The sequence below is a fragment of the Cicer arietinum genome, chromosome 6, assembly GCF_000331145.2.
Source record: "Cicer arietinum cultivar CDC Frontier isolate Library 1 chromosome 6, Cicar.CDCFrontier_v2.0, whole genome shotgun sequence".
NCBI lineage: Eukaryota > Viridiplantae > Streptophyta > Magnoliopsida > Fabales > Fabaceae > Cicer > Cicer arietinum.
In genome coordinates, this window is record NC_021165.2 from 64,350,482 (window position 1) to 64,369,290 (window position 18,809).

At 31.1% G+C, this 18,809-nt stretch overlaps 2 protein-coding genes across 5 annotated transcripts; one reads left to right on the forward strand and one right to left on the reverse strand.

Annotated features, from left to right (window-relative positions):
* Window positions 1-4,899: 4,899 nt before the first annotated feature.
* Window positions 4,900-8,207, reverse strand: LOC101510503 (protein SOSEKI 3). The gene is made up of 6 exons (XM_004506014.4): window positions 7,543-8,207; window positions 7,354-7,423; window positions 7,012-7,127; window positions 5,932-6,802; window positions 5,392-5,685; window positions 4,900-5,283 (listed from the first exon to the last, which is right to left on the reverse strand). The coding sequence occupies exons 1-6, from the start codon at window positions 7,730-7,732 to the stop codon at window positions 5,214-5,216; spliced, it is 1,611 nt and encodes a 536-aa protein (XP_004506071.1). The 5' UTR covers window positions 7,733-8,207; the 3' UTR covers window positions 4,900-5,213.
* Window positions 8,208-10,912: 2,705 nt separating this feature from the next.
* Window positions 10,913-18,302, forward strand: LOC101509971 (DNA ligase 1). 4 transcript variants are annotated; one of them, XM_027336001.2, is made up of 19 exons: window positions 10,916-11,772; window positions 11,859-11,975; window positions 12,812-12,913; window positions 12,989-13,105; window positions 13,295-13,525; window positions 13,612-13,706; window positions 14,448-14,535; window positions 14,732-14,863; window positions 15,155-15,267; window positions 15,536-15,637; window positions 15,718-15,779; window positions 15,971-16,042; window positions 16,131-16,204; window positions 16,291-16,347; window positions 16,538-16,615; window positions 16,747-16,824; window positions 16,945-17,087; window positions 17,168-17,294; window positions 17,910-18,302. In XM_027336001.2, exons 1-17 carry the CDS (start codon window positions 11,041-11,043, stop codon window positions 17,017-17,019), a joined length of 2,325 nt encoding a protein of 774 aa, XP_027191802.1. In that variant the 5' UTR covers window positions 10,916-11,040; the 3' UTR covers window positions 17,020-17,087; window positions 17,168-17,294; window positions 17,910-18,302. The 4 variants fall into 4 exon arrangements, with proteins under 4 accessions (XP_027191804.1, XP_027191802.1, XP_027191803.1 ...); XM_027336002.2 differs by having other exon boundaries at window positions 17,168-17,290; XM_004506012.4 differs by lacking the exon at window positions 17,910-18,302 and having other exon boundaries at window positions 17,168-17,568.
* Window positions 18,303-18,809: the final 507 nt, after the last annotated feature.

Here is an 18,809-nt window from a genome sequence, read left to right on the forward strand (position 1 = left end):
GATAGTGTGTGGTGAGTGGGTGGAATAACTTTTTTGTTACGCTATGCTCTTGAACTGGTTTTCGGCTATCCACTTCTATTATCATCTTCTAAAGAAATAATAATTCATTTTAAAAAGTTAAAAGCCTAGATTTTATTTTTCAAGACTGAAATGAAACGTCCATCCAAAATAAATATTATATAATTAGCTTTATGTTGCATTTTATTATATTAGTTTTGTTCAAAATACTACCTCAGGAAAAAAAAATTGTGTTTTACGTAGTGGTATTGTCACGTGTTTCATTCAGTCATATTGTCACTTTATGATATTTTGGAGATAAAAAAAGTACGGTATTTTTGAATATTAATATCAAAATATGATATATTAAAATTTTAATTTTTTTAAGAGAGGATATAAATCAAAAAAATATAATAACTTTCATATCTATTTTTTTAATAAATTTAATTTCTACATCTCACGGTTACCTCTCATCTTCCAAAATACATGAACATATCATTTTAACCTCTATTGTATATGATGGTAAAAAAAAATAATTATTAACACTTTAATAATTTTAAATTTTCAAAATTTTAAAAAATATTCTAAACAATTTATATTTCAAAATTTTAACATTCATTAAAGTTTCAGAATTTTTGAAAATTAGAAATTTGTGATAAGACATAGATTTCTCACTTTTCTTATATATCACCTTTCACCCACAAATTATGTAACACCAAGCCTTATCGTATTATAGGTCCTATGTAGCATGAAATTGAAATAGATGGAGAAAAAGGAAATTGATGAACACACACATAGTGCCCTACATGTCCTTTGCTTTTGAGTGAAGCCCAAGATTTGTTAATTGGGAAAGCAATGATTTAAAGGGTCACACAAGATCTCAATAGCTAGGCAAAAGCATGAAAGGACTACCCCCTATGTGCCTTTCCAGACAAAAAGCTTTTAGATTGTTAGCTTTAATTTATGATTATTTTTTCTCTGTTTGTAGCAAAAGACAGAATGGGGACCCATATAGCATTAGGTCATAGGATACAATACCCAGCTTTTGAGAGTCCTCTATTTATTTTTCTGCCTGAAGACTTCTAATGAAGTATAGTCTTACACTTGAATATATTTATTCTAGTAGACTATGCATTTTTGGAACAAAATTGCCTAACATTAATATAAAGATCTTTATTGTCGATTGGGATGAAATGTCTTCCTACAAAAGTAGTGTATTACGAATAAGATTAAACTGAAATAGACTTTGTAAAATTTAATTTTGTTCTAAAAAATAATTTAAGATTTAAATTTAATTTGTGGTATATCATATATTTATTTTTTAATGACATTAATAGAAGTTTGATATAATATATTATTTTATTTAAAAATATATATTTTATTTTAACATTTTTAAATAAGTAATCATCTTTAAAATAATTTGTTAATTTGCACACATCTATTGTTGTGAATGTGTAATTTAGTAACATGCATTTTTTCATTTGTACAAAAAATCATTCATTACTACTTTAAATAAGTAAATTGAAGAGTAGTTTTGTAAGTTTCAATTAATTATTAATGAAAAAAAATGTGTAGGTTGTTAATCTACGCCTTCTATTTTTTAGGTGTAGATTAACAAAATACACCTTTTTAGTTGCACAAAAATATTCTATTTACTATTTTAAATAAGTAAAATTGAAAGGTAATTTGTAAGTTTCATTTTACATGATAAGTAGAAAAAATAAGTTAAAAATGTAAATTACATCTTTATCCCTCATTGATGAAATTTTCTAAAAGAGATGGTTAGATTCTTTTGTCCAAAATAAAAATGTGCACCTTGCTAATTTACACCAACTAAAAAATGAGTGGGTGTAAATTAGCAAGTTCAGTCTTTAAATAGACTAATTACCTAATATATTAATGAAATTATATTTTATTTTGAGATTTAACATGATATTTTAAAAAATATATAACTTTATATGACATTATACTTTAATTCTATTTTATAATAACACATTTAAATATGTTAAAATTAAATAAGCTAGTATGCTTAAATTACTAATGTTCAATATCTAACAAAAAGTTTAAAATTTAATATAATAATTATAGTAGTAAAAATATTATTCATATAAATTTTTAAATAGATCGACCTAGTATGCCTAAAAGTCATTTTATGTGCTACGTAGTATGACATTTTTAGTTAAATAGATTTTAAAGAAGTTTTGATTTTATCCATTTAAAAAAAATATAGTTTAGTAAAGAATTGACGTAAGTACATGTGGATGTGATCTATTTTCATCCTTAATTGCGACAAAATTCAAATATGTCATATTTCAAAATAAAAAGATTGATGTTGGAGTTAAATGAAAGAGAAAAAGACTTAGAGATGTTTAAAACACTTGCACTCTCACAACAAGAAATCACGTTAACATGAAAACTTAATATTGTAACTTATGTATTATTACAGTAGAAATGTGAAAAATGAATTTCAAACGCAGCTCCAAACACATGCTAATTTTCTTTTCATTCATATCCATTATGATGCCATACAATCTAAATATAAAGTTGATGGAGATCCACAATAAAACAACTGCACGCTAACATTAATCGAGTCACAGTAAGTGTTGCTATTTTGACTTGATAATCCTATTATAGACTTCTTTTAGTATTGTATTGTTGTACTTTCTATCATTATATATTTTAAAAGTTTATAAATTAGTTAAAAATTGAAATCAAATCCATTAACCAATACTTTTTTTTAATGTATTTTATTCCATATTAATATAAATAAACTATGTATTATTAAATATAGAAGCCAACTATATAACTCAATATTTTAATAATTAAACTAAATCGAACGGTTGAATCCATTAAAATTTGACTTAAATATCTCGTCGATTTAATAATATTTGATTTTTAAAGTATTGATATAATATAAGTACTCAGATTCAAATAGCCAGTCCAATCACCCCTACATACATGATCATTGTGGACAATTCTAATGGAGTCTCAGAACTAGAGGAATCAAAATGCTAATTTGTCAATTGACATTTTGGTTTCCAAGAAAGAAAGTCTCAACTTTTGAATATTGACTATAAAAAGGTTCATAAATAAAGCTCCCTTTGAATGTTTTTAAAAAAGGGGTCTTAAATAAAAGTAGCTTTTATTGACCTTTTAACTTTAAGAATTAAATCTAGTCATATAAGCGATGTTAATTTGAAGTTTAAGACAAAAGCCCATACAATTAATGTCAAAGTCAAATGTCACATGTCTATCATATTGGCATTTGACAACATCAGCATCAATTGCCAAGGGATGGGTTTGAAAACAACAGCATTTTTCCCCATCTTTTGCCCTAAGCCCCTATGAGAAATTAAGAAGAAAAAGTGTTCCAAAAAGCCAAAAGGAATATTTTGTTACTTGTTTCCATCGTCTAACTAACATGAATCACCGTCATAGAGAACTTAGATATTATAAATCTAAATATTTTTACATTATATTAATAATCGTTTGATCGAAATTAAAAGATTTTAATTTTTTTAAACTCTAAAATACTTGTTTAATCTCAATTCAACAATCATCGATATGTTGATTGTATAGAATTCGTCATTACAACAAATTCAAATTATGGTTTACCATACACCATAATTACTCACCATTGAATTTATCTAATCCTCCTAGTAATATGATGAACATTCACAACCATCTAGCTCTGAAATTACATTTGTGTAACATTAATATTTCTAAAGCCCAAATCTTGTCAACTATGGTTGAATTCTTATAATTCTCCCATAGTTTTTTGTAGGATGTTCAAAAAATCGAACTATTCTGAAAATTGAAAAGAACCAAATTGTTTTTAAATCGATTTTTAAAAAGTAAAATCGAATTAGAAGTGAAATGAAGAACCACATGGCCATTGGCATCACCGCCGCCCACCACAAATAGCAACGCCATTGCAGCGCCGTCATAAAGCAAATTTTGTCGCCTCTCTAGCACCATTGTGAATAGTTTCACCACCAATGCCAATTCTCTCTTCGACATCGTCACAAGAAACAGTACTACTATTCTACACCGTCGTTTCTTAGAGATAAAAAAAAAGTAACCGTAATCAAAGTACCGTCCTTCACGAGAGAACGGTAATGACAGCTTGGCACGTCTCCAACAGTGAACTCATCAAAAGCTGAAGGTTACATGACTACACCTGACGGACGAACTCATTTTGACTACCGTTGGAGATGCTCTTAGACACCTTTTTGGATTTCTTAGTTTCCTTCTTAGGTGTTCTACGCTATTGTGTGTTGAGAATTCTATGTGAAAATGTATGATTTTAAAAAAATTGAATAGAGAAAGGTCGTTGGGGGTGAGTCCATGGATTGTTCTTCCTTGATCACGATAATGGAATTGAAACTAGAGGTGCACAAAATAATCAATTTCCACACCCCAAATCACATGCATATTCACAAGTAGTTTTTAAAAACTAAATATTTAGAATATGATTTTCAATCGAGTGATATGCATGTGCTATTATTTTTGTCCTTGTTTACATTCTATATGCATACAAAAGAAATGATGCATGGGGAAAGAAATTGGAGCAAAGAAAGAAATGATTAAGTGCATGTTTGATTTCAATTTTAGAGAGGTCAAAATCAATTTTAAATGTGTAAAATTAATTTTTGACACGTTTGAACATTGTCGAGTAAAATTAATTCTGCTTCTAAAATTGGTTTTAGCTTGAAGCTAAAATGTATAGCTTTTAAGTCCAATCAAAATTTACATTGAAATTTACTATCAAACTCACTTTTATCTTGACATATCCAAACATAAATTTATTTACATTCAATTCACTTTTAACTAAAATCAATTTTCTAAAAATCAATTTTAGTCATTACAAAACCACGTTAGATCTAATAGAACTTCAATATGTGGTTAGAAATTGTAGTGGTCCACATTAATAAAAAAGGAACTGCCTTGTAGCTACAACATGTGCAATGACTTCATTTTAGCATAACAAGTCCCTCTCTAAACAGCACAATATAGTTATAGGAAACCGACCACTAGGACCAACCTTCACTACTACCTCTCTTTCTTTTCCACGAATCATTGTCAAAATACTTCACATTGTAGGGTTAGGAGAAAGTCCTATGCACCTACCAAATTATATACAATCATGTTGAGTTAAAACTAAAGCTGATAAACCAGCATCTTTGCTATTGTCTAAACAATTAAAATTAAAACTTTTAACAGCTTCCGGATGCCATGTCGCAAAAGGGTTTCGATTGGATTATAACCCGAGCTCCCGAAGCAAGCCTGTTATGCAAACATCAAATTTTATTAGTCTATTTTGTGATGAAAACTGTAAGAACGTAATGATAAGTTTAAGAATGTTAAAGGAAACATGATAGAGTCGACACTTAACTTTCTTCGATTTTGATCACCTCTTCTTCCCGAAACGAATCTATCCTCTTGGATTGTTTCTTCCCAGACGAAGGTTCAGTGATTCTTTGGCTGCTACTGTTAGATGATATTGAGGATATGGCGGAGCCGTCAATTCTATCGGATGAGTTTCTTGGTCCATCAGAAATAGGGGATCTCATGGATTCGCTTCGTGGATGCTTGGTCAGTGAAGCTTTAATTGATCGCGGAATGCATTTTGAATGTCCTGAGGATGATTCCTCTTTGTCTTCTTTTGGTTTCTGTTCTTTGCATGTCCTGCATATTTGTGAATTGGCCAAGATGTGATGATTACCGTGTTCTAATTGAATGAACAATCAAAACCAATTACAGAAACTCTTAAACATGAATTCGTCAAGCTAACCACAATAATTCTTGATTACAAGTCATTTTCAATGGCATGTTATAAAGCGTATTTCATAAAAAAAAAATAATAATAATAAACAATGAAGTTCATTACAACAAACAATATATGCCTCTCTTTATTATTCCAAAGATTCTTACCTCTCGTCATTGTACGAAGAAGAACGTTTCAGAACATTGTGCGTTTCTGCTTCCTTCAGTTTTGTCTCAATTAAGCTCCCACTAAAATATTCTTTGTCTTCCAATCTGAGGTTCATAAGCTTTTGATTATCTGTCAAGCAATCAAATTCCCCTAGCACAAAAGAAGTTGAGAACAACGGCGAAGGGAATTTCGAATGAGAAAACCGAGGCTTATACGAAGGAATAAGGCCAAAACTGTGGTTTTTCACTGATATTGATCCACAAGAGATAAGTTGCATCAGCAAATTTGAAGCCTTCAGCCTTGTGTTGGCTGGCATACGAATGTCCTCCTCTTCAAGAATCCTAAAGCTGTTCACTTTACTAGCGTCAGCTCTAATCAAAGATTCCAAAGTTTCAGTCTTTCCTCCAAAAGATAAAGGACTTGAAGTTGTGGGAGAAGGAGAAATGGTATCCTTGCAGATTTCTGGATTATGTTTCACTTGTGGAACTTCGGTTTGACATATTTCATGACATTCGGATTCTAATGAACCGTCATCGGTCGATACACCCCTTGTGCAAGTTTTCCGAGTCCTCGATCTGCTAATATTTTCTTCTGTCTGAGTTGAAGCATCTGCCAATCCATCAGTCTTGAAAATTTTGTACTCTGTCAATGCCAAGCTTAGCGGATTGCTCTTTCCAGCTCTTGACTCTGGTGAAACATCAGAGGAACCTGTATGCTGTTCTTGGGAAAGCTCGTCGTCTTGGGAGTGTCTTGTCTCTTTTCCGTTCATGCTAGAAGAGGAGGAAGCTTCGTCATGACTCCGACAAGAAGCTGGCCCCGTCAACAGCTTCACGCTTTGTGTTTTAACATCCCTAATTGGACTGAAACGATCTGAAAAGAAAAATCTACCACAGCTAAGGTTGCAGGAATATAATTCCATTCATGAACTATAATTTCTTTTTATCTTTTTTAAATTATTATCAATCAAAGTCACAATAATGAGTATTTTCGAGATTTTAACTTTGTCCTTAAAGATTACAAGACCGAGCTCTTACAAGTTACAACTGAGCTGACACCTCATAGACAGAAATCTACTTTACCTGAATTTGATTCATCAAAGAGCTCGGAGCCTTTGAGGACATACTCATTTCCATGAGCCGGTAGAATTAGATCAGCTTCACAGAGATCACGCCACACAAATCCATTCTTGTAGCTTCTGAATTACATGAAGAACAAACATCAATGGTGAGAAGTGTATCTGTATCCAAATTCAAATAATCACATTCCTAACATTCAAAAAGAAAACAAGGAGCAAAGATAATAAATCCAATCAAGTTTCCATTTTGTTCTTTTCCCCTTTCTCTTTTCTCAACATACAAACACAAAAATTGAACAATAGTACATAATACATAAGAACATAGAAAGTGTAATAACTAACTCACCTTTTACAAGACCATGAATACAAAGAAGCCATGCCTCTACCTCTCAACACATTTAGTCTATCAATCACATCTGCACACAAAACATAAACAACTCCTCAAAAATCACCATCCACAAAAAAAATCAATTAAACGATAACCACATTCCAAAATTTTAAAAAATAATAATAATTTACTTCTTCCATTGTATACCTCTTAAGTATAAACCATCTGGAGAAGAAAGTGGAACCTCCATGAAATGAGGATGTTCAAGTTGCCTATTTCGACAAAGATAATAAATCACAGCTACCTTAAGATTCTGATGGTATTTTGGTGATTTCTCAGTCCACACTTTAGCCCTCTCAGGACTCACTTGTCTAAACTTCTTCATCCTAGCCTCCATTTTCACATGCACAAAAAACAACAACACTAACACCGCCACATCAAAATTGAAACTTTCTCTACTAAAGCACTTCAAAACCACGAAAAAAAGAACCCCATTAATCTCATTCACTTCGCTCCATGTAAAAATGTTAATGGGTCAGAAACCAGATCTAAGTAGCTAATGAAAAGATGGAATTTTTTTAACTATAATAACGAATAGTAACTGAATGAGAAACTGGGTGTGGAAGAGAAAGAGAAATTAAAAATAAATTAACGACGGAAATTGAAGTGGTTTGTGAAAGTGATTGTGGAAGAAGGTGAAACAGAGACAAGACCGGGGAAAGGAACTTATTAGGTTCAGTGGCTTAAAGTTATAATATGTTTTTTTTTGGATGATTTCATAATTGGATTTGGTTGTGTTTGGTATGGCTGAGACTTGAGTTGAGAGTTTGTGTTTTTTTTTTTTTGTGTGTGTGTTGGGTTTTGTTCTGATTTTGATGTGATTTTCGACCATTTTATAACAATTAATAATATGATTTTTTAGTTCTGTCGTTTTCCCCCCAACTACTACTTTGTTTGCCCTTCAAAATCAAATCATGCGCGGTAAGAAAACACCATTTGAGAGAGTGGAAATTTTGAAGATGGATCCCGAAGTGATATTCACATTGGTTTCCATTTTAGAGTCTATTTAAGTTTTTCAATTTTTCTTTTATCTTATCTTTGTTATTTTAATTACAAAATTCTAAATATTAATTTAAGGATGACAATTAGATCCGAGAGTAATTATTATCGATTAAAAAATACTCACAATAGAATAAAAAATCTGATATAAGGACTATAGTTATGGAAATGAGTAACTAACAAATAGGAGTGGGGTAGAATATATATCTACCATGTCACGCACTTTTATATATATATATATATATATCAAATAAGAGGAGTTGTATAATTAATGACCATATAACTATCCATATATAATTTATAATTAAGATTAGAGGAAAAAGTTACTATGGTAAAGATAGTATGTAATTATTTTATAATCATAATTTTATCATCTAATAAAATAATTTATCATATTTATTAAGATGTGAGTATCAAATATATGATATATAATGTTTATTTTATTCAACTGTCACTAATATTATACCCTTATTTAATAATTGAAGAATAATTTTGAAAAAAATATATAAATTATTGACCAACTTAATAAAAAAAATTATTTTTCTTAATTTTTACACATCGATTGAAAAAATCTTATATATAAATACATTTGTAGTACTATATTATGTCCTGTCATATCTTATCTATTAAATAAACCAGTATAAGTTGTTAACTAATCATAGAAATTTTAATAAAATTATCAATTAATTATTAATATTTATTATCTAAAAAAAATTGAAACTGGATGATACTGAAGGCCAATTTTTGGTTACAGGTTCTACTTGGTTTATCTGGTAGTAGCAGTATATTCTGCAAGAGAACGACATTCTATTGTTTGACGTGTTTTGGTTCAGATCCGAATCTCTTTATATATATATATATATATTATAATATTTTAAATTTCATATTATAGCATGTGTGACATTTGTATTTCAATAAAATATATTTACTTATATGATTTTTTAGTTTCAGTAGTTAACATACTATTATTTATCATTAAATATTTAATTTTTAGTTTTTTTATTATTTACATTAACACCGGATAAAGGAACTTATTATTTTTTTAAACATAGTTTTAAAATCCTCTAAATTTGTTCTCTCTCGAATTTTTTAATGCAAAATTGAAAATGTGATACACGGGATGTTTGAGGGTTAAAGTTCTCACTAATCAACTCATAAAATTTATGAAACCTAAAGTGTTCACCCACACTCATTCTCTTATTGGCACATTCTTTTCCTCATTTTTCTCTTATTTAATTTATTTATTTTTTCTCCATCTCCAATTTCTTGTTTTCTTCCTCTTTTTTCTATTTTCTTCATCGTTATTTTTTCTAATTTACGAACACTATATTATATCTCTCTTATGTACTCTTCTTATTTTTTTAGTTATTCTTGGTGTGTGTATATATATATATATATATATATATATATATATGTTATATTTAGTTTTTTGTTATTATATATATGTTTTTTTTAATGTAGTTTGACAAAGAAGATAAAACAATAAGTTAGATCTAACTCTTTATTACTCGTTAAATTTAAAGTTTTATCGAATTAAATAATATATATTAATAATGTTATGTATGAAAAGTGACTTGTATGTTTTTTTTTATCGGTTGATTTGTATGTTATTTTTCTTCGATGATTGATTATTGTGCATTTTTATAAATATATAATATTTGTTTTTTTTTCTTCCTAATTTCTAAGTAAAATAATTTTCTCTATGAGTGACAACGCTTGACCAGAAGAATCAAAATGATGAATGAAGATTGAATTCATGGCTTTCTATGATGCAAGAGAATTAGAATAAAAAAAACATAAAAAGGAAGGAATCAACGAGGAAAATCTCAACAAGAATATTGAAGAGGAGCAAAAACATAAAAAGCTTCTTATACCATATTTTAAAATAAAAAATCATTTCGTGAAACTGAATGGTTTTCATCAAAAGTTAATTACAAAATAATGGTCACAAACTTACATACTAAGCTGAAATAGATAGAATTCTAAACTAAATATGTAACTAGCTAAAACTAAAAACAGATACTTAGTTAAATAGATTTCTGCACATGAAAAATATTAAAATTAAAAACTAACTAGTTTACTTTCTAATGAATCTAACTTGCATCCAATAATATTACAACTTTTCGGTACACAAATTTATAATAGAGATCGATTACATTATAAATTTTAAAACATCAAAATTTTAATTAGTTTATACAATAAAAGAATTTTAACTCGTTTTTTCTTTTATAAAAAAAAAAAAACTACACAAACAAAAGAAGAAGAAGAAAAATCTTAAAAGTTTTCGTTCGTTCGTTGTAGATATAAAATATATAATTTTAATAATAAATAATTTAGATATTAGTTTTTATATTTAATGTTTGTCTTATGTAATAAAAATTATATATAAAAATAATTATAAAAATATTTAATTAAAAAAATTACTAGAAAATTTTATTTTTAACGGAAAAAAAATTGAAAAGTGATTATTTTAGAAAAGTGATATTTTGAATTTTGGCATAAAATGTAGTCCGTTATTAAATGAACAATACAATTGGAGTGTTCTTCCGGTGGCGCTGCAACTAAAACACGAAGTGAGTAAAAATTCCCACATCCAATCTTCCCGCCATTTATATCATCTTTCCCGTCCTAACCATTGTTTCGTTGATGCTCGCATTCCATTTCAAACCCTGCTTCTCTCTTCCCTTATCTTTCCGCATTTCCCTTAAACCCCCTTCTCTCGATTTCTCATTCCCTCGCCTCATTATGTCAAAGCCTCCTCCCTCCGCCTTCGACGCTCTCATGTCTGGCGCACGCGCCGCCGCCTCCAAAAAGAAACCCCTCCCCATTTCCTCATCTCCCAAAAAAAGAAAAACCCCTCCCCCTCCCCCTTCCGCTTCTCCATCCACTCTCCCCCAAAACCCTAACAACCTCAAAACCCCCGAAACCCTCCAAACCGTTCAAAAACCTCAAGAGATCGCTCAGCCAGAACCACCGAACAAGATCCGCAACACGTCATCTTCACTTTCTTCGAAGGAGATTATTGCCGAATTAAAGGAACGAGTTCCGAATCTGAAGAAAAAACCCTCTGATTTCAATCCCAGCTCCGTTGCTTGCTGGGGGAAAGACAAACCTGTACCGTTCCTTTTCCTATGCTTGGCGTTCGACTTGATTTCGGAAGAGACCGGAAGGATTGTGATGACTGACATTGTGTGCAATCTATTGAGGACAGTGATTCAGTCTACACCGGAGGATCTTGTTCCCGTTGTTTATCTTTCTGCTAACAGAATTGCTCCTGCGCATGAAGGGTTAGAATTGGGAATCGGAGATGCTTCTATTATTAAGGCGCTCGCCGAGGCGTGTGGAAGGACTGAACAACAGATTAAAATTCAGTATAAGGTTTTTTGTTTGTTCCAATTTTTTCACATTATTGTAGTTGTCGTTTTATTTAAGATGATGATAATTGTTAAGTTTGTTGTTTGCAGGATAAAGGTGACTTGGGTTTGGTTGCTAAAGCTAGCCGTTCTTCACAGTCTATGATGCGGAAGCCTGATGCTTTGACTATTAGGAAGGTTTTCAACACCTTTCGTCTTATTGCAAAGGTATACAGTGTCGATTTTTTAGTTTCAGTTTGTGGGTTTGTTGTTTGAGATATCAGTGATTAGTGCTGTGTATATCAGTCCTTTATATACAATTTTTATAACATTAACCAGTAAGAAAAAGGTATGATAGTGTCAATTTTTGAGTTTAAGTTTGGTGCTTTGTTGTTTAAGATATCAGCATTTAGTACTGTGTACATAAGTTTATTCTTTATCAAATGTTTCAGTCCTTTATATATAATTTGTTTTAGCAGTGAGACTGAGCAGTTAGCAATTGAAGTTGGTCTGCTGATGGATAAGATAGACCTTAAAATTATTGGGTTCCATACAATATTGAAAACAGTTACAGAAAACAATTGAAGCATGAGCTTTTTCATGGATACTTTAGTTGTATTTGATAATGTGGTCAAAACACAGAGACCTCACAAATATAAATTCGAGATAATCTGATATTGATGACCTGGACCGTGTTATCTGTTCCTGTTTTGATATTTGTCAATAAAACACGACAGCCTTTTGCAGCTTGTTTTGATACTCAATCATGGTCTGAAAGTTTATTTGATATTTTACATTGCATGCGCCAAAATAATGCCTTTTTGGTTAGAGTTTCTTTTGTTATAGCTTTTCTATCTTGCAGGCATATGTCTTATGCCAAAAGCTAAGGGTTAAGAAATTATTTGCTGGATTTTTGTTTTTGTTGTTTTGTGTTTGTGTGTATGTTGGAAGTTAAATGGCATGGCTATAAGAGAAGAAAAGATGAAATTCTTGGGATTTGGAACAATTTTTAATTGAGAGTTAGAGTTTGCTACTGATTTTCTCTTATTGATAAATGTTTACAGGAATCTGGAAATAACAGTCAAGAGAAGAAAAAGAATCACATAAAGTCACTTCTTGTTGCTGCAACTGATTGTGAACCTCTATATATAATCCGTTTGCTACAGGTTGAAATTCAACTGTTATTCAAATTATCTGGTGGGTTTACTTCTATAAGTTACTTACTTGGATTTGTTTTCTAGACCAAGTTGCGAATTGGATATGCTGAGCAAACTCTTTTAGCTGCATTAGGCCAAGCTGCAGTGTACACTGAAGAACATTCTAAACCGCCTCTTGGAATTCAGTCTCCTTTTGAAGAGGTAAGCTAATCTTATTGAAGTACAGTACATTAGTTTAAATGACCCATTCTTGTGAGGCTAGGGTGAAATAGCGATATGTGCTTTGCATTTTAAACTTTTGGGGTGCATTAGCACGAAGAGTTGAAGATGGAGAGCTGCTGTTGATTCCTTTTGTATATGTTTTTTATTTCTGGTTTCATTTTGCATCAGGCTGCAAAGATTGTTAAAAAAGTCTACTCTGTTCTTCCTGACTATGACAAAATGTTGTCTGCACTGCTTACGGATGGTGTATGGGAACTTCCAAACAAATGTAATTTTACTCCTGGTGTTCCTGTTGGGCCTATGTTGTCAAAAGCAACCAAGGGTGTATCTGAAATTTTAGATAAGTTCCAGGATGTGGAGTTTACATGTGAATACAAATACGATGGAGAGCGTGCTCAGGTGATGCTTCATGGTCGAATATTTCATTGGAAATATACTGCTTATGATACTTATTCTGTGCAATAACATTTTCTGTATTGAGACAGATACATTACTTGGAGGATGGCTCGGTTGAGATTTACAGTAGAAATGCTGAACGGAATACTGGGAAGTTTCCTGATGTTGTTGCTGCAGTTTCAAGGTAAAAAACAGTCACACTGAGTTAAGAAATATTGTATTTGAGGTCTGATAGTATCTTTTCGGGCCAATTTTGAACATTTTCCCAATTGCTTGAAGCTGCATTTAACGAAACTGTTGAAGTTTTTGTGCTTAATCTTTTATTTATAAATAAAAGGAGGAAAAAGAATATTCATTCATAATAATAATAGAGAAAAGAATTTGTGAATTTCTGGTGAAAAGAAAAGAATTGTGACATTAGAGTTCCAGATAAGCACATTGAGATAAGGACATTGTGATATTAGAGTTCCATATTTTGGTGAAACTCAGCGGTAAAATTGTGACAAGGATAGGTTGTAGAGGATGGTATTATAATGATACTATATTAAAATTATAGTGTTTTGTCCTTTAGATATGCAGGGAGGAAATTAATACTCAAAATAATAAAATGAACATTGATATGATGCAAATGATATGTTGGATATCATTAAAGAAGACAAGGTACTAATCATCATTTCTACCAACATTAGACTCCAAATTCTAATAAAAAGGAAACAAAACATGATATATAAGGAAATATGAGAACCAATGAGATAATCTAAAATACTAATTTATTTTATTATAAAATAATATGTTGAGATATTTTTCTAATATTCCTACATAAACAAACAGTGACTATTGATTATATTTCGACAAGTATATACCAGTTGCTTCCCTATACAGTGTTTCAACATCATGCTTTCTGATATTTGCTGTCAGTGAACAGGTTAAAGAAAACATTGGTATCATCATTTATTCTTGATTGTGAACTTGTTGCATATGATCGTGCAAAACAGAGAATCCTTCCTTTCCAGGTAACCTCATTGCTGGCCTGTTATCTTTATGGGTGTCAGAATGTTGATACATCATTTAATTATAGTTTTAATTTTTTTTACATTGTCTGTAGATCAAAATTAAATCCTTTTGTAGATCAAAATTATTTTTACATCATTTAATTATTGAGTTTGAGAAGTTGAGATTATATAATGTTATAAACTTATACCTTGACAGGTGCTTAGTACTCGGGCCCGCAAAAATGTAGCTTTGAGTGACATAAAAGTTGAAGTTTGCATATTTGCTTTCGATATGTTGTACCTTAATGGTAAAGCACTTCTTCAGGAAAACCTGAAAATCCGTAGAGAGGTAAAACCTTTTATCTTTGCATTGCCAGCAGTTTCATTTTATAGTAAAATTGGATGGCTTTGGCTTGTGGTCTTTTATCAAGTTCTTGTTCAAATATGTATTTCAAACAGAAATGCAACGATTTATAGTTGGGAACACAGAAGATTAGAATCATAAAGATTTTTCAGTTTGCTAGGGAGGCAGGCCGATTGAATCTCTTTTATCCTGTTTATCATCAAATGTTTGTGTTAAAAATTAATTCCTGATTGTATGTCATGTATCTGTAATGAGGGCCCAATTTCTTCTCTGCAGCATCTCTATGCTTCTTTTGAGGAAGAATCTGGATTCCTTCAGTTTGCAACATCAATAACATCAAATGATATTGAGGAAATACAGAGATTTCTTGATGAAGCTGTTGATGGAAGGTTTTTATAATTCTTCTAGTCAATTTAAATTCATTTAGATAGAAATTTCTTGATTTCAGTTGAAATTATTTGCACCACTTCTTCCTAATTCAGTATGCCCTTTAGTTACCTTCATGTGATTACATTATTATCAAAAACATTTAATGAGCATTTTAAGACATTAGACTGCTTAGGTGTATACTTAACTTTCACAGTTCTTACAACTTTTGTTTTCTCTTGCAATAATTTGTACACTTATTTATCATTTGCCTTATCTCTTGCTTTTCAGTTGTGAGGGATTAATTATTAAAACATTAAATGAAGATGCTACATATGAACCCTCCAAGCGGTCGCTCAACTGGCTGAAACTGAAGAAAGATTATATGGAAAAGTAAGGACGCAATATTAATTTTTCATATTTCAGTTTTATATTAATTGTGTTTCTCTTTATATATTGGCTCTACTTTGCAGTATAGGGGATTCACTAGATTTGGTGCCTATTGCTGCTTTCCACGGTCGTGGGAAACGTACAGGTGATCATGAAACACACTCTTTAATGCTGCAATGTCTATCTTTGTTACTTTTCTTATCATTTTTAAGCCACTGACCTGTAATATTTCCAATTACATCTGGAATATGGCTAGGCCTTTATGTGCTGCTAACACAAACCTTTAGCTCAAAGTGAAAGTGGTCTTAAATGAATTAGTGACATGATGTATTGTAGGAGTCTACGGTGCCTTTCTCCTTGCTTGCTATGACAATGATAATGAAGAATTTCAAAGTATTTGTAAGATAGGTAAGTATTTTATTCTGTCATGTCAATACTGAGTTCCTTTGATTATTAAACTTAATTCTCTCATGTATTCACACGTTATGATGGGTAGGAACTGGATTCTCTGAAGAAGTGCTTGAAGAACGTTCTACTAGCCTTCGCTCTAAAGTGATTCCCAAACCAAAGGTTAGTGGCTCTTGTTTCTCTTTGAACCTTTTCGGAGTCATGCTTAGTTTTTTATGAACTAATTCAAACATGATCCTTCATTTCAGTCATATTATCAATATGGAGAAGCAATCAAACCGGATGTTTGGTTTGATGCCAGCGAGGTAACAATTTTTTTTACTTTTATTATTGCGGCTATCTGATTTTTAAACAAGTGCAAGACCTGGAGTTGGCATAATTTTTTGCGAACACCTTGTTATATTTTGGTGCTATTTAATTTTTATCCAATAAAATTGGATTATGCTCAGTAGCAAATATTTTTGCATTAGTTATATATTATCTTATTTCATCTAGGTGTGGGAGGTGAAAGCTGCAGACCTGACCATTAGCCCTGTTTACCGAGCTGCAGTTGGCACAGTACATTCCGATAAGGTATTAGGAAAAAATGAATTGATGATACAAGTGTTTTAATTTACTTTGGAGGCCTACTGGTTAACATTGTTTAGTTGATGAGGATAGCTTTTAACTTCTAGTGGTGGTACTTTCACATTTTCTAAATAAAGGGCATATCTCTTCGATTTCCGCGTCTAGTACGAGTTCGGCCTGACAAAGCTCCTGAACAGGCCTCATCGTCTGAGCAGGTAAAGTTTAATACAATCCTTCATTGTCAGACTAACAATACACATGATAGACGATTGAGAAGGAGGAATGGAGGAAATAAAATTGAATTATTGGGTCATTCTTTAATCACTTTCTTTCAGGTTGCTGAAATGTATAAAGCTCAAAAACATAATCATAATCACAACGGCAACATGGATGACAATGAAGATGATTGAGGGAAAAAGTTTCCTTGCTTCTCAGGTCGTTAAATTATGAAATCTCAGCATTACTTTTATAAGCCCATGTGAGTATATGTTTCGATGCAATTTCTTTAACTTCAAGCAAATAGGTCAGAGAACATAACTGCTTATTCAACATAATTAGGAATTTGGCATACAACATGGAGAAGGCTCGTGGAATTTGGCTCCAAACAGTAGATATTTGCGCTTAAAGCGTGTTATTTGGATCTTGTTTCAGAAGGAACCCAATTTGCCCAGTACTGATCGTGTAGGTATCAGTTCTTTTCCTTTATCATATGATACTAGTGGTGACGAGAACAACATGACATTTTAAGCATGCTCACGGCATCTCAATATTGTAGTTCATTTGTTCTAAACTTATAATGATTTACCGTGGTATGAAAATAATATTCAATCCTCTTGTAGTAGGTACCCTTTGTTTAAATCATGCTACATTTGTTATCGTTTCTTATATTAGCAAAGCACCAAAGGTGTGTCTGATACTGATACAATACGAACACTTTAATTTAATTATCAATGTGTCAATGTCGTGATTGGTATCCGTGCTTTTTATAATATCTTTATCCATGAGAAAGTGAAAAAAAAAAAAAACGCATTCTAAAAATAGTTAGCCGTTTTTTTTTTAAGGTTTAATTGTACTTTTTTGATAATTGCTTAAATCAATTATTTGTATTTCCAAATTAAGCAAAATTTGGTCTCAGATAGTAATATTTTATTATTCATAGGGTGTGATGACTGGGATCACAGTTTGATAAGAGTAACGGATGCAAGATCATCAGTAAAAAGAAAAATACTAATGAATATCAGCATGATAATAAAATAATTTTTTGTTTGATAAAATTTTGATTGTATTTTTTTATTTGTAGGTGAAATAATCGTGTGATTCAGATAAAAATTGTGATCATGTCATCTATCATCAAAATCCAGAATTTTTAGATCACGTTCTATTAACAATTGCATATGATATTGGCATCTGTTGGGGGAGGCTTGTTCCCTAAATAGATTTTTGTACATTAGTCTGTTTTTTGGTTGGGGGATACCTTGGGAACCAAAATAAAAATTTGCACCAAAATTGGGTTCTATCTATTTTGAAAGGTTATCAAAATGAAAAATCTATGTTTAGGATTTTTTTTAGTTAATTATACTATTTCCTTTTCTTTGTAAACTTTTTAACGTAACCCTTTGTCGATGCCTTCTCTAAAGCTTTTTAATGCTTGTCAAGAACAAGGTTTATCCTTAATTGAGGAAATGTTTTTTCATTTTCTTGTGTGGGTGTGATTAAGCTGCACTATCATGCATGGGTGATGCCTTGGCACGCATGACGGGCTTATATAGAAACCCATTGTGTAAGCTCTATTACCCATGGAAAACAAACCCTAGACCTTAAATTGTAAAGTCTTGTGATTTATTGGTGATTTCAGACATGCAAAGAAAAGATGAGGGACAAATCTTTGAAGCAGGGAAGAGTAAGAATGAGGGGGATAAGAATTAAAAATCAATATCTTAAATTCATAATTTGACTTATCTAAATAGAGTTATTCACCTTAGAGGATAAAGTAAGACATCTCAAATATTTGAGAAAATCAATGATGATCTCGTTGTCAATGGATGAAATGTCCTTTAAGCTATCCGATAAAGTAAATTGGTATAGTAGCCAATTTAAACTCCTACTTGAATGAAATATATAATATTTTTATTTTAAGCAATTGAAACCATAAGGCTTAGAATCAGCCATCCTGAAATTTCCGAAACAAGTATAATTAGTC

Coding starts and splice junctions, on each gene's coding strand:
- LOC101510503 (XM_004506014.4), bottom strand. CDS start 7,732: ATGGAGGCTAGGATGAAGAAGTTTAGACAAGTGAGTCCTGAGAGGGCT. Junction 7,424..7,542: donor AGATGGTTTATACTTAAGAG/GTATACAATGGA, acceptor TTTTGTGTGCAG/ATGTGATTGATAGACTAAAT. Junction 5,686..5,931: donor TCTTCGTACAATGACGAGAG/GTAAGAATCTTT, acceptor ACAAATATGCAG/GACATGCAAAGAACAGAAAC.
- LOC101509971 (XM_027336001.2), top strand. CDS start 11,041: ATGCTCGCATTCCATTTCAAACCCTGCTTCTCTCTTCCCTTATCTTTC. Junction 13,106..13,294: donor TTCAGTCTCCTTTTGAAGAG/GTAAGCTAATCT, acceptor ATTTTGCATCAG/GCTGCAAAGATTGTTAAAAA. Junction 16,205..16,290: donor AAGTGATTCCCAAACCAAAG/GTTAGTGGCTCT, acceptor CCTTCATTTCAG/TCATATTATCAATATGGAGA.